This window comes from Somniosus microcephalus, chromosome 12 (assembly GCF_052327205.1).
Source record: "Somniosus microcephalus isolate GS21.2 chromosome 12, FLI_Smic_1.0, whole genome shotgun sequence".
NCBI classification, from domain to species: Eukaryota; Metazoa; Chordata; class Chondrichthyes; order Squaliformes; family Somniosidae; genus Somniosus; species Somniosus microcephalus.
Window position 1 is genome coordinate 45,130,908 of NC_140998.1, and position 23,935 is coordinate 45,154,842.

Sequence of the window (23,935 nt, forward strand, 5' to 3'; positions counted from 1 at the left end):
TGATGCTTTGTGTCTCGTTTTCCAGCTAACAAGACTAAATGGTACCTTTCAGACAGTTTTATACCGGTTGAATATTGAGGACCCCTTTATATCCCTTAAACCAAATTTTATCCTAACAAAGGGGAAAACAAATGAATGCCGGGAAGACTTCAAAGATAATTAATCTATTCGTGTGAAAGCAGTTTTTAATTATCCAGACTATATATGACTTGCCTCCTGTAACCTGTAATGGAAGGCTACATTACCATACAAACATTAAAAGTATATCTTTTAAAGCCCACATAGAGAACTCACCTTCAGTCTTCAAGAATTCTCCTGACCCAACTCCATTGAAAGCAGTCATACTGAAAGTCGAGTCACAAGATGCATGTTCATTGCATACACATATGGCATGAAGTGTGCGATGTCCCTAATGTGATGTGTGCACATCTTGAGGACCTGATTTTTAGTGTGAAGACCAGGAAAAATTTGGGGTTTCCAATTCCAAAATCAGGGCTAATTGTCCTTTTTTTTATTGTTCTACCAAACTTTTAAAATAATCCTAGAATTTTGTGGAAATCAGGTTATATATAAGGATAATAATTACTATGTAGTGATCTCTCTAAATCGTCTGTCATTGTTTTGTGACACACAATCTGATACCCGATTTGTTTAATGAATGTGTACTTTAGGATTTTAAAAAAGCATGCAAATGTCAGATTACATGGACACAAACATATATGTATCTTTCTCTCAACTTCTCTCACCTCCTTGTTTAACTGCATGGACCAGCGGAAGAAATGTTTACATTCTGGGACTTGTAATGCTACAAAGTGCTTTTGCCCATAAATGTGCTTTATAAGTGAGATCAAAGGCAACCAGTATTTTCCACTTTGTATGTCTTTAACTGCATCTCAAGTTTGAGGTTTGCAAAACAGCTTTGCCCATTTATAGAGGAAGGAAATTGCAAATCAAGTTTATAATCACAAAATGCTATCCTGCCCAGTAATAAAACTGAACGACCATTTTACCATGCAACATTATTGCCTTTTCTCTGTGTATTCTGGAGCTATTCACTTTAGGTCCACGACCACTGCCCTGAAGCGATAGCCAAAGCAAATAGAGTATTAGGCTGCATTAACAGGACAATTCAATATTTAAAAGAAAAATGACTGTGTATAAGACCTTGGTTAGCCTTCGCTTAGAATACTGTATCCAGTTTTGGTCCCCTAGATAGTGGGTGATGTAAAGGCTTTGAAAAAGATTGAGAGGGCCACAAGAATGATATCTATCTTAAAAACCTTAGTTACCAAGATAGGCTTAAAAAGCTGGGTCTATTTACTTTAGAGATGTGTAGAGGGATTTGATAGAGGTGTTTGAAATAATGAAGGGTCTAGACTGTTCATTTTGACAGATTTTAATTATATAGGTTAGGGAGGACCAGGGGTCATGTGTATATGTTACTACACGGGCAGAACTCAGTTGGATGTCAAAAGGTTCTTTTACCAGAGGATAGTAGACAAGTTGCCGGCTCGTCGAGAGTGCAGATTCGCTGCATACCTTCAAAAGATAGCTGGACTAGTTCCTGGCTGGAGTGGAGATATAAAAGGAGGTGGAATGCTAAGTAATATAAATCATGGTCAGTATGGTCTCCTGGACTAGTTTTGATCACCTAAGAGGGGAGAGGAATTTTCCAGTTTTTTTTTTTTTGTCCATAAATTGGCCTTGGGCATCTTATCTGTTCTTTCCTCTCCCATGGCTGCCAGTGACTATTAGAGACTGCCCTTGATGTTGGAAGTACCACTGCCTGCTATGAACAGCACTCTGTAAAAATGTATTTTTTAAAACGTTCTCTGTGGAAGAGTCCTGTAATTGGGCTTCACATTACATTCCTGTTAACCTACTCATACAACAAAGTTTCTCCCTTTTAATTCTGGAATGAAAATTATTTAATATTGTTATTTTGGTTCACAGGATGTGGCCAATTGTACAGGAAACTTTGTGCTATCCGGAGGTGAGCTATCCGGCGATCTGGAGCCACCGGCAAAAATCAGCAGCCGTTTTTTATTCTTTTTTTTTTTTTTTTTTGCTTTGTTTGAACAGTCAAGCTGTGCAAGGTCTGTAGCTATAGCAACAGCTTCAGCTGCAGAGCTTGCAGGCCACACCCGAGTGTTTAGAAGCTGTTGCTAAGCAACAGTGTATGTTGTCAAATACGGAGATAAGAATCTCTGTATCTCTCAACATTAACTCTGGAGAGTACGGCAGTTCTGAGGCAACGGCAGCAGCTTGGTCCCGTGGGTGCCGGATAGCACAAAGTTTCCTGTACATAATCATAGGTGCTTTTAGTTTTGTCTACAATTCTAAACAATTGGTAGCAAAATTGTTGCTGTTTATTCTGTTAGTAGGCTTGGTGCCACTTTTTTTTTTTTAAGAACAGTTTGTTATTTTGACTGCATAATGTTCATAGATAAAAATGAGATTTATTTGCTTTTCTGTTCTAGATTTGGAATGAGAGACAATATGACACAAACTACATCCTGGTACGTGTACAATAATTTTGTTAGAAAACTTTTGCATATATCTTCTGCTTCATTTGTATATGTAATGCATTAGGTTTTAAAACCTAAAGTAGAATATAAAATTAACTTCACAAAGCGCACATTTTGAACGGTTCTGTTCTATGTTGAGCAACTGTGTAAGATTTGCTTGTTAGAAATTTTACGTGAATATTCTGTATGGTGAGGATTTATTAAAACTGTAGTCTTTGGGCGGAGTGAACAATAAAGAAAATACATAATTAATCTTATATAAAATTAATAAAACTGATTTTGTATTTGTGTGGTGCAAAATTATCTGGTGTGATAAAATTGTGACTCGAACTAGCTTCACTCCAATTTCTGTTTTGGGGTAGTAAAGGAGCACTGGCTGCTTTTGCCCCTTTTTCACCCGTAAAATGTGTCATTGACTTTTATTTGTAGGATATTGTGGAAATGCACAAGCTCATTTTGTGACCTCGAAGTAATATGTTGAAATGTCTCACTGAATTTAGTACTTTGTCCCTATAACGAGGAATTTTCAATATGGTAGCCATTCATGTTTCGAAAGACAGAATGCTTTTTGTGACCTAATAAGATTTTAATTTTGGTAAACTGTGTGTTTGAATAGACAGTGAGAAATGTGCATGTTGCCTTAATGAGAATACCAATTTAACTCGAGTCTTTCTCAACTTTGCACTAAACTAGATGGCCCATGGTTTTTTCCTTCCTTGGTCTGATTATGTATTAATTTGCCAAAAATAATAAGTTGGTATAGTTTGCTAGGAATCCTAGGTGAAGTATTACAATGGAGCACTCGTATTTTCGAGAGAAAAGGCATGAATGTTCTAAGTAAATAACTTGTTGAATCTTCATTCACGAAATACTCGGTGAAGATCAGTGGAATGAACGAGGCAATTTTGTTTAAAAATCTGTTTTAACCCTTTGCTTTTAGAATAACTAAAGTTTCAGCTAAATCTTGTCTCTTGATTGACTGTACTAGGAGTGACGAAGTCAAAACAAGTTGGACCATTTCTGTGCTTTAAGTAATGGGGTATTACTTGTATAAGGAAGAGACTTACTACAGTGTAGTTCTGCACTTGCTTTAGAATTAGGATTGAATCAGATGCATGATTATTTGGCATAGATGTGGCTTTGTGACATACCAAAGAAACCTAATTTGATTTAGGATCAGCTACCAATGTTTGTGTTGTAAATATACACCTCAATACACTATAATCATTAACCAAAGTCCTACATTCTTGTAATTTTGTTGGCATCATCATTTGAACTTTTTCATGCATACAAATGATGATCTATATCATAAGTAAGTTTCAAAACCATTGTGCAGATGTTATTGTGTCTCAGTTTTATGGTCAGTAAGATTTTTATAAATGTCTATTTTCTTCTATACTCAACCTATTTTAAACATGAGGTTGACTTGAGATTTTTGCTGAAGTAAAGTGAAGCAACTGTTAAACAATGTTGCATGTATTTAAGAAACCTGTTATAATTCGCATTTCTTAGTGCTGAGTTGTTAAATGTTTTCAGTTCAAGCTGAACAACTAAATTCACCTGATGACTCCATAATGCTATAATACTGTGCTGTGGCAAAACCACTAAGACGCTTACAGTGACTTACATAATTGTCTGTAACCAATGTTATTACCTCTAGCATTAATTGTCTGTAACCAATGTTATTACCTCTAGCATTAATTGTCTGTAACCAATGTTATTACCTTTCAAGTTGGCTCTGGTTAAACAGAGCTAGATCGACAACATCGCGATCTGACGCGATGGCGTCATCACGTGGGTCAAGTGACGTCCCCTTCGGTGGGGAAACGTGATGACGTCAGAGGTAGAGGGTGGGGCCAGCCAGTCCTCGTGTGGATTGAAAGAGAAAAGACCTGTTTTGAGCTTCTCCTGTAGTTTCTTGTTTTGTAAAGTTCTTAGACAATAAATTCAGTTTGTTAACTTCCAGTAAATTATAGATTCTTTGTTAGGAGTGCAGAGACTCCTACAGTGCCAGATTTTTCAAAGGGCATTGGCTAGAAAGTCCCACTGTCAATTACTTTGCCTTAATGAAAACTCTAACATAATAAAACCCCTCTGGAACTCTGCTCTCGAACACTTGATAAATCATTTGTCATCGCATTGGACACTTAAAGCATTTGACAGAGTCTAACACAGCACACTTTTAAACAAGTTACCATTATGCAGCTTCCCATCAAAACTATGTTCATCGCTACTTTATTTCCTCTTAACCCTTGTATATGATGGTTTATTCTCTGAATATTTTCTCATTAATGCAAGAGTCTGGTCTCTCCCAGTCTTTTCCTTCTTCACATCAATGGTGACCTCTGCTCATCATCCAAATCTATCCAGATTTGGGAGATAATCCTAATCTGCGTGCATCATCAGTGGGTGAATCCCTACACTTTGATCTCCTCAGTGCTCTTTGGGGCAGTGAAAATCTTTCAATTCTTCATTGGCCATGTCTTCATGTCACCAGTATTTTTTTTTTTAGTTTATTCATTCGCAGGATTTGGGTGTCACTGGAAAGGCTAGCATTTATTGCCCATCCCCAATTGCCTTTGAGAAGGCGGTGGTGAGCCACTTTCTTGAACTGCTGCCGTCTGTGTGGTGAAGGTACGCCCACAGTGCTATTAAGTAGGGAGTTCCAGGACTTTGACCCAGTGATGATAAAGAAACGGCAATATATTTCCAAGGCAGGATGGTGTGTGACTTGGAGGTGGTGGTGTTCCCATGCGCCTGCTGCCCTTGTCCTTCTAGGTGGTAGAGGTCATAGGTTTGGAAGGTGCTGTTGAAGAAGCCTTGGCGAGTTGCTGCAGTGCATTTTGTACATAGTACACACTGCAGACACGTTGTGCCAGAGATAGAGGGAGTGAATGTTTAAGGTGGTGGATGGGGTGCTGATCAATTGGACTGCTTTGTCTTGGATAGTGTCGAGCTTCATGAGTGTTGTTGGAGTTGCACTCATCCAGGCAAGTGAAGAGTATGCCATCACACTCCTGACTTGTGCCTTGTAGGTGATGAAAAGGTTTTGGGGAGTCAGGAACTGAGTTACACGTCACAGAACACCCAGCCTCTGACCTGCTCTTGTAGCTACATATTTATGTGGATGGTCTAGTTACATTTTTGATCAATGGTGACCCTCTGGATGTTGATGTTGGAGCATTCAATGATGATAATGCCTTTGAATGAGGTGCTTAGACACTCTCTCTTGTTGGAGATGGTCGTTGCCTGTACATTTGTGTAGCCCGAATGTTACTTGCCACTTATCAGCCAAGCATGCATGTTGTCCAGGTTTTGCTGCATGTGGGCACGGACTGCTTCATTATCTGAGGAGTTGTGAATGGAACTGAACACTGTGCATTCATCAGCGAACATGCCCACTTCTGACCTTATGATGGAGGGAAGGTCATTGATGAAGCAGCTGAAATGGTTGTGCATCGGACACTGCCCCGAGGAACTCCTGCAGCAGTATCCTGGGGCTGAGATGATTGGCTTCCAACAACCTCAACCATCTTCCCTTGTGTGAAAAATGACTCTAGCCAGTGGAGTTTTGCCCCTGATTCCCATTGACTTCAAATGTATCAGCTCCTTGATGCCGCACTCAATTAAATGCTGCCTTGATGTCAAGGGCAGTCACTGTCACCTCACCTCTGGAATTCAGGCCTTTTGTCCATGTTTAGAGCAGGGCTGTAATGAGGTCTGGAACCGAGTGGTCCTGGCGGACTCCGAACTGAGCATCAGTGAGCAGGTTATTGGTGAGTAAGTGCTGCTTGATAGTACTGTCAATGACACCTTCCATCACTTTGCTGATGATGGATAGTTATCTGATGAGGCAGTAATTGACTGGAATGGATTTGTTCTTTGTGGCCAGAATATACCTGGGCAATTTTCCACTTTGACGGGTAGGTGCCAATGTTGTAGCTGTAATGGAACAGCTTGGCTAGAGGTGCGGCTAGTTCTGGAGCACATGTCTTCAGCACTACAGCCAGGTTGTTGTCTGGGCCCACGGCCTTTGTTGTAACTCAACTATCACCTTGAGGTATTTTTCATCTAGCAACTCTCTTGGCCTTGCAATCTACTCTAACCTCAAATGGAGAGCCCACGTCTTTTTCCACTGTTAAAGCTGCTCTGTGCCAAACATTCCCTTATTCTTCCTCAACAACTCTTAAATTTTATAGAGAACTAAGACTGTACCAATCTTGTATACTGCTGTTGTATCTGTGGAGACTCTTCTAAAACCTCCCCTCCACTGCTGCAAGATACAAGAAAAAAATCTTGTCTAATGGGTGATCTCGCTCTTGTTTCTGGCTTCCAGGCTATCTCCACTGCAGCTTTCCTTCTCTCAATTTTTACTGTGGTCAATTGCCCTCAAAAGTTTTCCTCCATTCCTTTGAAGTCTTCTCCCTACATCCTCATTATATTGAATTAAATGTTCATTGCAGTCTTTTGTTTTACCCAGTATCTCCCAATTATAGGACTCCTTATGTCCCTACCATCTTTCCTTCCTCCTCCAATCTTCAGCCTTTTAGGGTCCCAAATGTCACCTAATTGCTACTCCCTAATTTGCCATGTTTTCTTTTACTCTATAACCGCTGTGGTGTCCTGCCTTGGCTCTTTACGCTCAATTGTTTAAAAAAAAACACATTTAGTACAACATTAACTGATCTTGAGGGTGTTTTCCCATATATTTACTAAGATCTAGAGAGATTATCTGGTTTGATCAAATTAGGAGGAAATATTCAACTCGCACTCAATACCATCTCATTAAACACAAGACTTTTGTCTACAGCTGTCCCCATTGAATGTTATTTAAAGCAAAATAGAAACTGTCAAATATATTTTTGTAATCTAAATATTTTCCATGTTAAAGACTGTTAATACAAACTACCGGGACACAATGGGGCGGGGGTGATGATTATCCTTTTCTCAGTGAACTGATGCTTGTAGTTCAGACACTAATATTCCGAGAATTTTAGGGTGGCTTTTTGTTTTTTTTCTTATTTAGTCCAGTGATTTTTGTCTTTATCTGTTGCAAAGGTGCTGCGCCAGTCTCTGGATAAAGTTGGTTTAAAGAATGTTGGTATTATTGCCACTGATGGAACTTGGGGGATCGCAAATGATATGTTAGTTGATCCATACCTAAATGGTGCAATTGAAATAATAGGGTAAGTTTTTGGGGCTAAATTGCATAATAAAACTTCAGTTCTTGCTGCTTATCTTTTTTTGCCCCCATGGTCCAGACATAGTTCCATATAAATTAGGAAAGCATATCCGGTGCAGGATCCTAATGAAAAACTATTTTGGATTGACTTCATATGGGATATTGTCTTGTTTTGCACACTTTGTACAAAAATAATAAATTGCAGGACAACGGAGTATTACAGTTTAAACTCTTTTATGAAGCATCAGGTCTGTGATCTCAAACATACAGCACAGTGTGGACAAGATGGAGTTAGGACCCCTTACAGATGCCTGCAGGCCAATGACAACTCAGCATGTGATCACGTGAATATAATAGGTATTCCTTACAGATGCCTGCGGGCCAATGATAATTCAATATGCAAATGTTACAGATATCTTGTTTCATTTTTAATATTATACAATCTGGTTTAGTTTTCATTTTCATTTTGTGATTTTTGTTCTATAGCAGTGGTAAAAATATTCCTGCTTGACTTTTTTTGATGAATTGGGAGGGATGGGTATTAAAAAAAAAAAAAAAATACCGACTAGTGGATCAAAAATGGAAAACCAGATTGAATCTTAAAGGGTCCCAGACCTGAAACATTAACTCTCTGTTTCTCTCTCCACGGATGCTGCCTGGCCTGCTGAGTGCTTCCAGCATTTTCTGTTGTTGTTTCAGATTTCCAGCATCCGCAGTATTTTGCTATTGAATCTTAAAGGAGTGGCTTTATGCTTTCAGTTTTTAAATGGAATATTTTTCACCCAGCTCCATGGTGTATATAGAAAGAACTTGTAATGAATAGTTAACCTAGTGTAGCTCCCTTCCAGATTAGCTAGAGTTTCAGACATGAATGTGAATCTATTGCCTTTTTTAACTGTCATTCAGGCCTGTGAAATGGGGTCAAACTACAAAATGGCTGGAATTTGCAGAGATGAGCTTCATCTGCCTATTTTGAAAACTCTGATTCTGGTAGAGTAGCAAGAAATTATATTTTTACTTTACAGATTGTTAGTAGAATTGCATTATTTGCTTGACGACAAAGTCACACAAAATCAATTTCTCCTTCAGGCTCTTGTATCAAAATTATTATATTGCTCGCTCTCTTTCTCTTTTCTACCCCTTTCCCTTTTCAAACTCCATCCACATCTAGCTGCCTACTCTTGGCATACTTCTCCTAACACACTTTTCTAATCAGTCACTGCAGCATCAAATATCCCACAGAACTGTAGCTTTCAGCGTGTATGAGCATGAATATCGGAAGCTATGCGACATAGTTGGATCATATATGTAATTACAAATAAATTACACTTGTGTTGTACCATATTGTCACCTATGCTTAAGAAGACATTTGACTGATGAGATTGAGATAGATGCTGCTTTATATCTACGGTCCTTTTTTAAAGTCAATTTTTTGTTGATTTATAAACCTGAGTTCTTTAGGTGTTTTCCGATTATTATTTTTACCATCCAAACTTTGGGGGGGGAGGGGGGGAAATTAGATCCCAAAAAAGATAACTACAGAGAAAATAATTAAAACATAATTTTTAACTAGAACATCACTAAACCTCAAGAAAACAAGCAGAAGGCTAATAAGTATGCTAAATGACACCTGGCAATTATTTACAGTTCAAAGAAAGCACTTTTATAGATCTCATTGACTGTTCCATAAGTAATCCAGTATAAAGTTTTTATGATCACAAAATAGTGTTGAGCTATTTTAACAAAGTATTTCTCAATGGACTGTGTACTACAAAACATTGACTGCTCAAATTAATGTTTAAAGTAGCAGATCACCACCACTGAAACAAATATTTTTAAAGTCGGACTGAAATGTTAAGCAATTAGTGCTAAAATCTAATTTTGCAGTCTGTGCTATGAATGATATATTGTGATCATTGTATGTAGTGAATCCATTTTGTTAATAACATTTAAAGTAATTTTCAAGGCTCTTTAAGCATCCTGACATGACCGATGCAATGCCTGCATGTCTCCAGATGTGATTTTTGTTAAGAGAAACAACTTTTTGGAGGAAATCAGTTTTTACTTAATTCAGTACCCAAACAAAAATCTGGGATGGAGAAATTCGGTATCGCCCCGTTTGGGGCGCAATTATTGGCCGGGCGCAATGTTTAGCGCCTGGTGCTAATTATCGCCTCCGACTGCAAACTTGGCTTCTATCGCCCCTCGAGGTGATTTGAGTGCTAAATTAGGCGCTACACACCTCAAGCGCTAACGCTGAAGAGCGAGGTGCTACCTCAGCGCTGACAAAGCTCATGTGATGTCAGTTAACAATGGAACACAGACACACTGACGCCGCCGGCCAGTTCTTAAAGGGGAGGGTCGATCTTGCTCTCCAGCCCTACCCTGCTCATTGCAGCCTTGAGTCTTGGCCTGGAGAGACCAATTCTGCTGGAAAGAACAATGGAGAGGCCCAGGGAAAGAGCTTGGAGTGCAGCCCCCATAGTCTCTTCTAAATCGATGCAAGGAAGGTCAAATCAAAATGAACCTGCAAAGTGCTGCTCAGTACCCAAAACTCCTTCACGCAGCATTGAATCTCTCCAGAAGTGTGTGTGTGTCTCGTGCTCTCTCTCGCTCACAGAATGCGTGGTGCAAAAATGTCGCCGACAAAAATAGGCAGGAAGCGGCCGCCTTTTAAATAGCGCTCCCCCAGCCCCTTTCCGACTGCAAAACGTTCCCCTCTACCTGCCGTTGCTAGCGGCAGGCAGAAAGGTGGGGGGCACGACTGAATATCCGGTCCGGGGCGTTGCACGCTCGATTGACGTCACGATCTGCGGGCACAGGAGATCATGGTGGTAATGTTTAGCGCCACCGCAAAATGTCTGGTCAATTTTGCGAGCGGCACAAACATCGCCATGCCCGGGTGCCAGTTGCCCCGTTAGCACCCTCTTAGCTTTTCCCCCCCCCCCACCCCCCTGGGATTTTTAGTGGTAATCGGTTAAAAGCACTTATTTATATTTGTCACTTTTTCATTGATAAAACTGCTTATCAGTTGTTTGCAATGTTGACTAGGAGGCGGCTTGGGGGGTGGGCAACCAACCCGTTCTCTGGGCAGAGCGGTCACTAAAATATTTTTAGGAGGCTCCAATTTAACAACTTTTATTTGGTTAATGCAAATAAGACTGTTGTTACAACTGAAATAGAAAACAATCAGGTAACTGATGCTTTAGTAAAACTAGCTTTTTTTTGTAGTGTATGTATTAGTCTAATGTCTCTATTTAGTCATTTTACTAAAACAAGCCAATTCTGTTTATTCAGATTTGGGCTCCAACCTTTAAGTTTATTTCAGTCATTTCCTCTGACTAGAATAAACAGTTGACAAGACGGCTCTGTAGGGTGATAGCACACCATCTCTTTTAACTGTTTGGATGTTTTACTGAAACTGTAATCTCCATGCTTCAGCCAAGTCTCTGATTCAGCAAGTTGCAGGCAGAGATAGGTGAGGGCTGTTGCTTTGCTGAATGATTGAGATTGCATGCTCCTCGAAGCCCTAATGAATCTTTCCGAACAGTTATATTTTTTGGGGGGAGAGGGGTAGCGAGAAATGGTAGCAGCTTTAATGCACTATTCCTTCATCTGATAACTCAATGTTGTGGGAAGAGTGGGCTTGGCATGACAAAACACCTTTCTTTATACCATGCTTTCTTTCAATGACATGACCATTACAATGTAAGTGCTTTACTCCTTTTCTGAACACATTGGGGTAATTTTAACCACCTCCTCCCCCAGGGGTTTAAAAATTAAAAAAATTGGGCAAACCATCCATTTCTGGTTTTAACGGAGGTGGGTGGAGGGGCGGGTGAGCAATCATCCCATTCTCAAGAGGCAGATCGGTCACTAAAATATTTTAAGGAGGCTGCGTGCCTCCAATTTAACGTAGCTTTTAATTTTAACACTTGCTGGCTGGGTTTCCCAGGCCTCGGGAAATCTGGCAGCTGAAGAGAGGCGTGAAGGGCCGGATCCATCCTTTGCAGCACTGCTCATGGACCAGGAGGAGCCGGAGTACTCAGGATGTAGGGCATGCGCATCTAAACGGTATTCCTGAAGTTGCGGTCAGTCATTCACTGCTGCGACACTGGTTGCACTGTTGACCGTCCACCGCCACCCCCCCCCCCCCCAAAATACCATAGCCGGCAATCAGTGAAACTGTTAAACATCCCATTAAATGTTAAGCCTTGTTGGATTAGGTGTAAATGGGAATTTAACAACGTAATGACTGGTTAACAAATGTTATGGCCCTGAAAAACGAATTGTAATTTTGTGGAGTGATAAAAAAATTTACTTTTTTTTATACTTCAGATTTCAGGTTCCACCTTATCCCCATGTGAGAGTCCCAATCTTTAATTTGCTCTAACGTTTTTTAAAAGTCTGGATAAAGCCATTTCCTGGTTCCCTGCCTGTGAGAATTTTGCAATGTGATTGCTGCTTAGACAGCTTGTTGACATCACAGCAGCATCGCACTAGGGAATTTCCAGTACACCGTGCTGAAATCACTTGAAAGTCGAGAAAGGCAATCTTCTCGCTGTAGAGATCACATGATCTCTGTGGGCAGCTTTCTTTGGGGCCAGCATATATTGCAGTTATGCATCACCTTGGCAGAAAATGTAGGATAAGAATTTTGAGGTTTTATGAATGGATATGGGTGCAAGCAGCCTTTGTTGTCTCTGTACAGGTTTTACTTGATATGTCATGTAACTCGATATATTCCAGATTAAGCTACTTTGGCCCTCAAATGGCTAAGTAATAGTTGTGGTTTCTGCTTACCCTGCATTTAACTACATATTTGAAACTTTGTGACCTACGCTGGAAAACTTCTTTGTTGTTTTTGGGCCTATGTTATGAATATTTTAGATTTCTCTGCTAAAGCAGTATTTTTTTTTTAAGTAAAATGTAGTACTTTTTCAGAATAAGACACGATTTTCTTTCTTTAGCGTGTTGAGATGCATTGCAGGTTTTCTGTTCACTTCTAAATTATTTCAGTTATTATTAGAGTGGTAAATACTGAGGCCAAGAATCACCAATAATAATAATTCCTCCCTATCTCCCCCCCCCCCCCCCCCCCCCCCCTTGCTTTTGGCCTGTGAGCTGCCTTGTATCTTTCCAAAGGTGACAGGGAAATATCTTTAAAACCTCCTTTAGCACAGAATTCAGGGAAAATCTCAGCTGGCTTACAGTTCTAGCTCTGACCTGTTACCCTATGCATATTAAAGTAAATTCTTCAATCCCATACTTGAAAGGAGAGCGGGTTGGCGATAGGACCACAACACTGTAGCACTGATTCGCTAACTTATGCTCCCATCAAGCCTGGTTCCCCATTGCAATTTACCCTATAGTTTCACAGTTCAGTTCAGTTCAAGATCAGCAGATGTTATGTCCTACCGAACCTCTCCGCTGCATTATTTTTTAGTAATATGGCTAATTTTCAGTAAAAGACTGCTAAGGGTACTACATTTAGAATTATTCTTCAGTAATTAATTGAAATTTTTTGACCTAGCAAGTAACTTTGAGAAGTAAGTTGCTCCTTTCTGTTAGATCCGTGGTTCTGAGAGTAGGATGTTTTTTCAATAACCACACGGATGCTGTAACTTAACAATAAACAGGTATTTACTGGAGGAGGGTAGTCTCCAGACTGGGGGTACAGAGGCATGCGCAAAGCTTATATACAGGTGTGGTCACTGCCGGTACTACAGTATACAGGAGCTGTAAAAGTAGTTCTGTCTTAAAGGCACATACACTACAATTCCTCCCCTTTTTAGATTAGCAGTACCCATAATATTCAAATAACAATTAACACTTTAACATGTACATTAAATAACAATAGTCCATTTATACATTCAGTCTTTGGGGCGGCTTCCTGACCCTTTCGGGATAGCGCCTTTCCTGAGATTCTTGTTCTTGGTGCAGAGGCGATTCTGACCCCTTTTCATCAGGTAGTTCATCGGGTTCCACCGCTACTGGTTCTGAGGTAGATGCTACCGGTATGTCGGGTTCATCCCCAGGTACTCGAGACATGGGGTTGACGCGTTCCTGTGACGCTATGATCTGATTGACGTGGCGTCTCACAATGTTCTCCCTGACATCCACTGTGTACATTAATGGCCCCTACCTTGTGCATATCGTTCCGGGTTGCCATTTCTCTGTTCGATAGTCACGGGCCAAGACTGGTTGTCCTACATTGAAGCTCCTTGTCAGCTTCTCATTGATGTGCTGGAATTGTTTGTCCTCAACATTTCTTCGCACATTTGGTCTGAGCAAGTCCAGACGAGATCTCAACCTTTGGTTAAAGAACATCATGGCCGGGGTCTGGTTGGTAACTGCATGTGTCGTGTTTCGGTAGGCTAATAAGAAATTGTCCATCTTATGCTGTAGTGGAATTTCATCATCGCACATGGCCTTTATCGCCGCCTTAAAGGTTTGTACAAACCTCTCAGCCAATCCATTTGTGGCTGGGTGATATGGGGCGGATGTGTAATGCCTTACCCCATTCCTTCTCATAAATTTTTGAAACTCTTCGGACACAAACTGTGGTCCATTATCAGAGCAAATCTGCTCTGGCAAACCGTTTCAGGCAAATATGGTCCGTAGGACTGCAATCGTTTTCTCTGTAGTGGTTGAAGACATTTTTATCACCTCGGGCCACTTTGAATGAGCATCCACTGCTATTAAGAACATTGGGTCCATGAATGGACCAACAAAATCAATATGCACCTGTTGCCATGGAGAGGAGGGCCACTCCCATGGGTGTAGAGGGGCATGTGGTGGTGCATTTTGGACCTTCTGGCATCCTAAGCAGCTCTTAGTTAGGTCTTCGATTTGTTGATCGATTCCCGGCCACCACACAAGCCCTAGCAAGGCTTTTCATTTTCACTCCCCTCGGATGACCTTCATGTAGCTCATTTAGCACTCTCCTTAACTTGGGTGGAATCACCACTCTAGATCCACACATCACTGTCCCCTGGCATACTGACAGCTGTTCTCTTCTGGATGAGAATGCTGGCAGCAGTGAGTCGCCATGTGTTGGCCATCCCCTCACCGTCAAATCATATATCCGAGACAGCGTCGGATCATTGCGGGTCTCTTTCTCTATATCCGCATTCGTTACTGGCAATTGTTCAATTATTGACAAATAAAATATCTCGATAGGGTCCACTGCTGGTGCTTCCTCCACAGTAGGCAGTGGCAGGCGCGATAGCCCATCAGCGTTCCCATGCTATTTCGTGCCTTTATATTCTATTTCATATTGATTCACCCCTAGGAACAGGGACCATCTTTGTAACCGTTGTGCAGTCATCACTGGAACGCCCTTCTTAGGATTAAAGATGGAGACAAGTGGTTGGTGGTCAGTCAGCAAGGTGAACTTCTGCCCATGCAGATAGTGGTTGAATTTTTTTACTCCCCATACTAGGCTGAGGGCTTCCCTGTCAATTTGGACGTAGTTGCGCTCGGCTGAGGGTAGTGATCGAGACGCAAAGGCTACTGGCCTCTCCAACCCATCTGGGAATTTGTGCGACAGCACCGCTCCAATACCATAGGGTGATGCATCACATGCCAAATGAATTGGTAGTGCTGGGTTGAAATGGGCCAACACCTCTTGATGTGATCAATTCTTTACACTTCTGGAAAGCTCGTCTACGTTTGTCATCCCACTTCCATGGTACCCCTGTTTGCAGTAGGGTGTTCAGTGGGTGTAATACCGTGGACAAATTTGGTAAGAACTTGTGGTAGTAGTTCACCAGCCCGAGGAACGACCTCAGTTGCGACACATTTTCCGGTGCTGGAGCCTTGACTACTGCCTCAATCTTTTCAGGGGACTTATGTAACCCCTCTTCATCGATGACGTGGCCACAATACGAGATCTGTGTCTGGAAAAACTCGCACTTGTGGCGATTAGCTCGTAGCCCATACTCCTTTTAATCTGGTGAGCACCTTCTCCAAGTTGGCAATGTGATCACTGTCATTTTCGCCCGTGACCAAGATGTCGTCCAAATAACACTGGGTCCCTGGAATCCCTTGCAGGACCTGATCCATTGCCCTTTGCCAGATAGCCGGAGCTGAGGCTACTCCGAACACCAGCCGGTTGTATTGATAGAGACCTTTGAGTGTTAATCGTAAGGTATTGTTTCGAAGCTGCTTCTACCTCCATTTGCAAGTACGCCTGGGCTAGATCAATTTTGGTGAAGCGTTTACCTCCAGATAGCGAGGCGAAAATATCCTCAATTTGTGGAAGCGGATATTGTACCATGTGAAGGACTGGGTTCACTGTCACCTTAAAATCCCCACAGATGCGGACCACCTTTGGTTCTCCAGGCGTATTACTCAACGACCTCTTCATTACAGGAACGATGGGTGTAGCCCACTCGCTCCAGTCCACTTTGGACAGTACTCCTGAACGTTCCAACCCTTCCAGCTCTGCTTCAACAGCTGGTCTGATCGCATAAGGCACTGGTCTGGCCTTAAGAAACTTTGGGCTTGCATTTTCCTTTATTTTAATCGTTGCTGTTATGCCTTTTAGTGTTCCGAGTCCCTCCTGGAACACTTCTTTTGCGTCAGTTAGCATTTTTGACAGTCGTCCAGGTGTGATGTCGTCATCCTTTTTGGCCTCAACCTTCAGTGCCTGTATGGAATGCCAATCTAATTGTATCTTCCGGATCCATTCACGTCCTAGCAGTGGTGGTCCTCCATCTGGCAATACATATATATCCATTTTAGGTATTTCCTGGCCTTTATATATCACTTTCACCCTTATTTTTCCTTTGGGGTAAACTTTTTGCCCCGTATACGTCTTCAAGACAATCTCTGTAGCTTTCAAGGGTATATGTGAAAATAGCCGCTTGTAGTCCCTTTGGTTTATGACTGTTAGGGCTGATCCTGTGTCCAATTCCATTTTCACTTGGACTCCGTCTATCTTGAGTGTAACCCAGATAGTTTGGTGATCCTCCATTTCGGTTACCTTATGTAGTTTCAGACAACCCAGCTCCTTGCTTCCGGAGTCTCTCACTTTTCTGTTCGTCTGAAACACTGTCCATCACCTGGTGTACCTTTTTGTACTTCTGCTGTGGAGATTTCTTACTGTTGGTTTTCTTCCCAGACCTGCAGACTCTTGCTATGTGTCCTGCTTTCCCACACTGTCTGCACACTTGGTCCTTGAACCAACAATCCTTCTGGTCATATGTTGTTCTGTCGCAGCGATAGCACTTCCCTGTTCCATAGGACATTTCATTGGTGCCATATTCTTGCGGTCTCCGTTGTATCTCTGCAGCGCCCCTTGCGGCTGCTTCGTGTGATACTGCCATACTGAAAGCCTTGTCCAGCGTAAGATCCTTTTCTGTTAGAAGCCGTTTCTGGGTTCCTTCACTTTGTAGCCCACACACAAACTTGTCCCTTAACGTATCTGCTAGTCCCGTTCCAAACTGGCAGTGTTTCGATAGCTTGCGCAGTTCCGTTAGGTACTCTGCATTGCTTTCGTCTTTGTGTTGGTTCCTTTTATGGAACTTAAATCGTTCTGCTATCAGCAGCGGTGTGGGGTTTAAGTGGTCCTGTAGGATTTCTACTATGCTTTCGAAATTCTTGTTCACCGGCTTCTCTGGGGTTATTAGATTTCGCAGTAACCCATAAGTTTTTGCACCCATGGAATTTAACAAAACCAGTGCTTGATTAGCATCTGGCACTTCATTCGCCCTGCAGTACACCTCAATACGTTCCACATATGTCGCCCAATCTTCGACTTCATTGCCGAACGTAGAGATACTGCCAGTCTTCGGCATCCATGGGTGTGATTTAATTGTCAAAAATGGCGTCTCCCGCGCTTCTCCTTCTCCGCTGGCACAAAAAAGCGTCTCCCGCGCTTTCCTTCCTTCCCGCGCTTGCCCTTCTTCTCCGCTGCGGCTTCTAAAAATGGCGTCTCCCGCGCTCTCCCTTCTTCTCCCCGCGGAACCTGTTCAGCCCGTGAGCCCTGGCTGTGCTCTGCGCGTTCTCTTTATTTTATTTTTTCTCGACGCCGCTCGGTCTTGAACCCGGCTGTTTCTCTACCCTCTACGTTTTTTTTTTTCTCGCGCCACTCTGTTTTCAACCCCCGGCTGCGCCCTGTGCGCTTCACCCTCTGTCTTACTCTGTCGACGCTGCTCGGCTTTCCGCTGTCGGTCGGCTCCAGCCGCCGCTGCCCGGGAAGGGTCTGCGCTGGACCTGTCGTCCGTCCCTTGCTGATCGTCGTGGCTGGGGAACCAAGCCCGGCTCTCCACAGCCTCCCCTGCGATGTTCACTCTCTGCCTGACGACTGGGCGGTTGCTCGTGGTCGACGCCCGTGTTCCTGGCCTCTACTTTTTTTTTAGTTGCAGGTAGATTCGAATCGACACTCGTCGCCACTGTTAGATCCGTGATTCTGAGGGTATGCTGTTATTGAATAACCACACGGATGCTGTAACTTAACAATAAACAGGTATTTACTGGAGGAGGGTAGTCTCAAGACTGGGGGTACAGAGGCATGCGCAAAGCTTATATACAGGTGTCACTGCCGGTACTACAGTATACAGGAGCTATAAAAGTAGTTCTGTCTTAAAGGCACATACACTACACTTTCGTGTTCCTATTGACGTGTGGCTAAAGTCTACAGAATTATAAAAAGTGAATTCAGCTTAACCAGTTGAGGACTGTATTCAGCGTCAACAAAGTTTAAAACATCTTCAATTTACTGTAAGTGATCTGTTGTCTCCGTGCTGCTGTGTTCTGTATGCTGTAGTATGAAAGTATGCCTGTCCTCAGGCTGTTTTCACTGTCCCACTTCTGCACCTGCTAGCAGTTTTGATTGAAATTGGAAGTGTGAAAGCAAGTTGTCTATGCAGGGTGCCATGCAGCAGCGAGTGTAATGAAATTGAAAAAGAACATTGCACTTTCAAGCAAGATTTATTTTTTATTAACAGTCACATCTTTGAAACATTTCGGAAACATGAATGCTGCCATATATGACGGTCCAATATCTATAGACCCCTTCCTGATTGTAGCTTCTGTCTTAGAAACTTGTTTTCATCTCTCTTAATTTTAATTACAATACACGTGGATATCTAAAATGCTAACATTTCCTATGACTTTCTCTGTCTTTTTCTGCCAAGCTGCTGAGATACACCATGGACAAAATGGGTCTAGAGCAGGTGAAAATCATAGCCAGCGATAATCTTTGGGAACCAATATCTTGGTCTGTGCTTCATCAGACTGAGCTATATGATGTGGTCGACATTATAGGGTAGGCCTTTATGCCCTCCATTCTCAGATGGCATTAAAAATTATTAGGTTTACAATGTTCGTGCAATGCTTTTTTTGGGAGAAGGAAAATTTACATCCATGCGGAATACTGACTTGCTGAAGTTGTGGACTGAGTCCTTAAGGTTTTACTAGAGTTTTCATGTTTCTCTGTTAACAGTTAGCTGTTTTTCTCAAGTTGCCAATTGATGTGATTGGGCATGATTTCCATAGCACACTACCATTATCCTTAGTTTTTAAAATAGAATGTGTTTTCCAACTGCTTAAAATCAAATTACTGTAGAAGGTTTAACCTTTTTATATATAAAAAATGAAATACAAACATTCTGGATTTATTGTGAATGTTCCATTTTATATCTTAGAGCCCATTATCCTGGAACATTTTCAAACAGTAATGCTAAGAAGACTGGGAAGAAACTATGGTCATCTGAAGACTACAGTACTGTTAACAATAATGTTGGAGGAGGGTGCTGGGCTCGTATACTTAACCAGAATTATGTCAATGGCAATATGACTTCGTAAGTACTGAACATGGATATAGTTAACAGAAATCCAGGTGTCCATCTGTGTGCAGTATTCTAAAACAATCTTGTCCTTGGGATGTGGATGATGATGATAAGTCTGCATTTATTGCCCATCCTTGGTTGCCCTGAGAAGGTGGTCGTGGACTTCCCCCTTGAACCATTGCAGTTCTTGTGATGGTGCTCCCACAATGCTGTTACTTAGGGAATCCCAGGATTTTGACCCAATGACAATGAAGGAATGGCAATATATGTCCAAATTAGGATGGTATGTGATTTGAAGAGGGACTTGGTGGTGATGACATTGCTTCTCCTGTCCTTATCAGTAGCATGGGCTGCAAGGGAGAGAGGTGCTGTTAAGTAACCTTGATGAGTTGCTGCAATGCATCCTGTAGATCGTATATACTGCAGCCAGAGTGCACCAGTGGTGGAGGGGTGGATACTTCATACAGTGGCAGGGACACCAAACAAGCAAACTGCTTTGTCCATATTTTAAGTTATCTGAGCCAAATAGTTTTCAACTCTAATACCTGTTGTGCCATCTATGAAGTTGCCTTATTGCAGACTACATGAGATGATCATGCCTCTTGAGGTTAAAATTTATTCAGTGTTTATAGTGGTGGTAAATTTGACTCTGGTTATTGTAAATTTAGTCTTTGACATTGCTTTTCCTCTGCTAGTACTATCGCATGGAATTTGGTGGCAAGTTACTATAAAGAGTTACCATTTGGTCGGGATGGACTGCTGACTGCAGATGAACCATGGAGTGGACATTATGAAGTGCAGTCACCTATTTGGATTACAGGTAAATATTAATGCAAGATTCACACTTCATAGGGTTTAAAAAGTATACATATTGCATATTCCACCTAATTGAAGTGAATTGTTATATTTCGGTACATTTATGTATAAATTTTCTGCACCATATGTTGAAATATATTTCCTAAGTCTTCAATTGCCTTTTTGAAAAGAAATCAGACTTACTACTTTTGTGAAATTGGCCGATTACATATTTGTTTTCACGTTACTTGCTCATGGGGTTGGGCGTAATATATTGGCATGAATAGAGAATTGGTTAACGGACAGAAAACCGAGAATAGGGATAAATGGATCATTTTCCGGTTGGCAGGCTGTAACTGGTGGGTGCCGCAAGGATCAGTGCTTGGGCCGCCGCTATTTACAATCTATATTGATGACTTAGATGAAGGGACCGAGTGCAATGTATCCAAGTTTACTGATGATACAAAGCTAGGTGGGAAAGTAAGCTGTGAGGAGGACACAAAGAGCCTGCAAAGGGATATAGACAGGTTAAGTGAGTGGGCAATAAGGTGGCAGATGGAGTATAATGTGGGGAAATGTGAGGTTATTCAATTTGGTAAGAAGAATAGAAAAACAATATTTTTTAAATGGTGAGAAACGATCAGATGTTGGGTTGATGCTGACAGATTTAGGTATCCTTGTACAGGAAACACAAAGTTAGCATGTAGGTACAGCAAGCAATTAGGAAAGCAAATGGCATGTTGGCCTTTATTGCAAGGGGGTTGGCGTATAAGAGTAAGGAAGTCTTACTACAATTGTACAGGGCCTTGGTAAGACCATATCTGGAGTACTGTGCACAGTTTGGGTCTCCTTATCTGAAGAATTACATACTTGCCTTAGAGGCGGTGCAACAAAGGTTCACTAGATTGATCTCTGGGATGAGATGGTTGTCCTGTGAGGAGAGATTGAGTAGATTGGGCCTATACTCTCCGGAGTTTAGAAGAATAAGCGGTGATCTCATGGAAACATATAAGATACTGAAGGGGATTGACAGGGTAGATGCTGAGAGGTTGTTTCCCCTGGCTGAAGAGTCTAGAACTAGGGGGCATAGTCTCAGGATAAGGAGTTGGCCATTTAAGACTGAGATGAGGAGGAATTTCTTCACTCAGAGGGTTGTGAATCTTTGGATTTCTCTACCCTAAAGGGCTGTGGATGCTGAGACATTGAGTATATTCAAGGCTGAGATAGATTTCTGGACTCTAGGGTAATCAAGGTATATATGGATCAGGCAGGAAAGTGGAGTTGAGGCTGAAGATTAGCCATGCTCTTATTGAATGGCGGAGCAGGCTTGAGGGGCTGTATGGCCTACTCCTGCTCCTAGTTCTTGTGTTCTTATGGCTAAAGTCATCAATTGGTGACTATTGGCCTGTAGAACATGCTATGTCATGTAAAATTTGCTACTTGTTCTAGAAAAACATTTGGGTGTGGGGAAATTGCCCTGCAGATGTTAAAAACTAAATTCTCCAGATTTTAACTGATATGAGCTGGTTATGTAAATTATCTTCTTAGGCAGTCCCTCTGAACCGAGGATGACTTGCTTCCACATTAAAAATGACTTTTCCGGTGACTGATGAGTCCAATGCGGGACCTACAGTCTCTATCACAGATGGCCAGACGGTGGTTGAAGGGGCGGGTGGGTGGGGTGCTTGGGTTGACTTGCGCTTGGCTTCTGCTTGCTCCCGGCGAAGAGACTCAAGGTGTTTGGCGCTTTCCCGGATGCTTCTCCTCCACTTTGTGTGGTCTTGGGCCAGGGATTCCCAGGTGTCGGTGGGGATGTTACACTTTTTCAAGGAGGCTTTGAGGGTGTCCTTGAAGCGTTTCCTCTGCCCACCTGGGGTTCTCTTGCCGTGCCGGAGCTCCGAGTAGAGCGCTTGTTTTGGGAGTCTCGTATCGGGTATGCGGACAGTGTGACCCGCCCATCGGAGCTGATCAAGTGTGGTCAAAGCTTCAATGCTGGGGATGTTGGCCTGAGCGAGAACACTGACGTTGGTGCGCCTATCCTGCAAATGGATTTGCAGGATCTTGCGGAGGCAGCGTTGGTGGTCCCTCTCCAGTGCTTTGAGGTGCCTGCTGTACATGGTCCATGTCTCTGAGGCATACAGCAGGGCGGGTATCACTGCTGCTCTGTAGACCGTGAGCTTAGTGCCGGGTTTGAGGTCCTGATCTTCAAACACTCTCTTCCTCAGGCGACCGAAGGCTGCACTGGCACACTGAAGGCGGTGTTGGACTTCATCGTCGACGTCTGCCCTTGTTGACATTATACTGTTACAACTTCTGTCATCGAAGGTCAAGAGAACTGACCTTACACAAATGTTTACACAGCTCACAGAGAGCCTCTAGTGGCGCACAGGTTCAATAATATGTAACAGTTATGCATGTGCCATAGGACCTAAATATTCCAAATAATAGCATCAGCAATCAAGAGAGCTGACGTTCAACAAGCATTAATTGTATCTAGTCATCAACTACAGAGCATTACATATATTTACAGCACAGAAGCAGGCCATTCGGTCGATGCCGGTTTTTATGCTCCACACAAGCCTCCTCCCACCCTTCATCTAACCCCATCAACATATCCTTCTATTCCTTTCTTCCCCATGTGTTTTATCAAGCTTCCCCTTCAATGTATCTATGCTATAACTAATATGACAATATGATGTGAATGTGTCTCTGCGCCTGTGTGCATAATCCTGAAATGGTGTATGATCGATTAGGACAGAAATTAGCCTAGGCTGTGTACAAAAAAATACCCTACTATTGTGGCTGCCAACAAGCCTGAATTTTTTTTTTAATGTTTCCGTTGTTTGAAAATATTGGCCTATGATGTACCTGATGCACAATCTCTGGTCTGGGACCAAATACTTCACAAAATAACAAATGTTGAAAATAGAGAGCAGCTCCATCACCATCTGAAAAAAGAAAAGTTAAAGATAGTCGGGTGGAGACTCTAGTCAGATCACCACAAAACAAACTGGGTGATTATAATACTTTAAGTATGAAATGAGCAACATGTTGGTTTAAGTAAACTCATTTCAAAGTGATTAGACTGAGATTTTAAAGGAAAGTACTTGATTAGGTGTGAATGATGGCTAAAACAGATCATTTAGATTTTATTGTGATGCATTATATGAAATGAGTTGGCACTAATAGTTTTGGTTTTCATTTTCATACCTGTAATAATGTAAAATTATGCTTTTAAAGCACTTTCTCAAACATAGTAATGTAGCAGCAATATATACAGGTTTGAAACTTTGGTACTAGCCTGCAAAAAGAGTTGATGCAACTCAGTGCTTCACTCTGAGAAATGAATAACAGGATTATTTAAAGTATTGACACCTTTTCCTAATTCTTGACCTCTTGACAGAGGGACAGAAGCAGCTTCAGTACAGAACGGGATGCCTGATGAAGGAAATTCTATATACTATTGCTTAGTGTATGCAGAGCAGAATAGCCAACTGAAGCTCCATCGCAGGGATGTGAAATGGCCAATTCATCTAAATTTGTGTTGATGACTCTTCAATTCCCAAGAACAGCATAAAAAATGACTAAAGCGGCCACAAGAATACCTGGTGCAGAAATGTCACACTGGTGGT

General features: G+C 41.9%; 1 protein-coding gene across 6 annotated transcripts in view; it reads left to right on the top strand.

The window, feature by feature from the left end:
• LOC147109133 (galactocerebrosidase-like) overlaps positions 1-23,935 on the top strand; it is a 69,939-nt gene that overhangs the window by 21,602 nt on the left and 24,402 nt on the right. For 4 of the 6 annotated variants that reach the window (XM_086002756.1, XM_086002757.1, XM_086002752.1 and 1 more), the window contains exons 6-9: positions 2,481-2,519; positions 18,855-18,985; positions 19,365-19,520; positions 20,204-20,328. In XM_086002756.1, coding sequence (XP_085858882.1) covers positions 2,481-2,519; positions 18,855-18,985; positions 19,365-19,520; positions 20,204-20,328 — 451 coding nt within the window. Of the gene's footprint in view, positions 1-2,480; positions 2,520-7,586; positions 7,715-18,854; positions 18,986-19,364; positions 19,521-20,203; positions 20,329-23,935 lie in introns of all 6 variants that reach the window. The other 2 variants (XM_086002754.1, XM_086002758.1) reach the window with 1 other exon arrangement.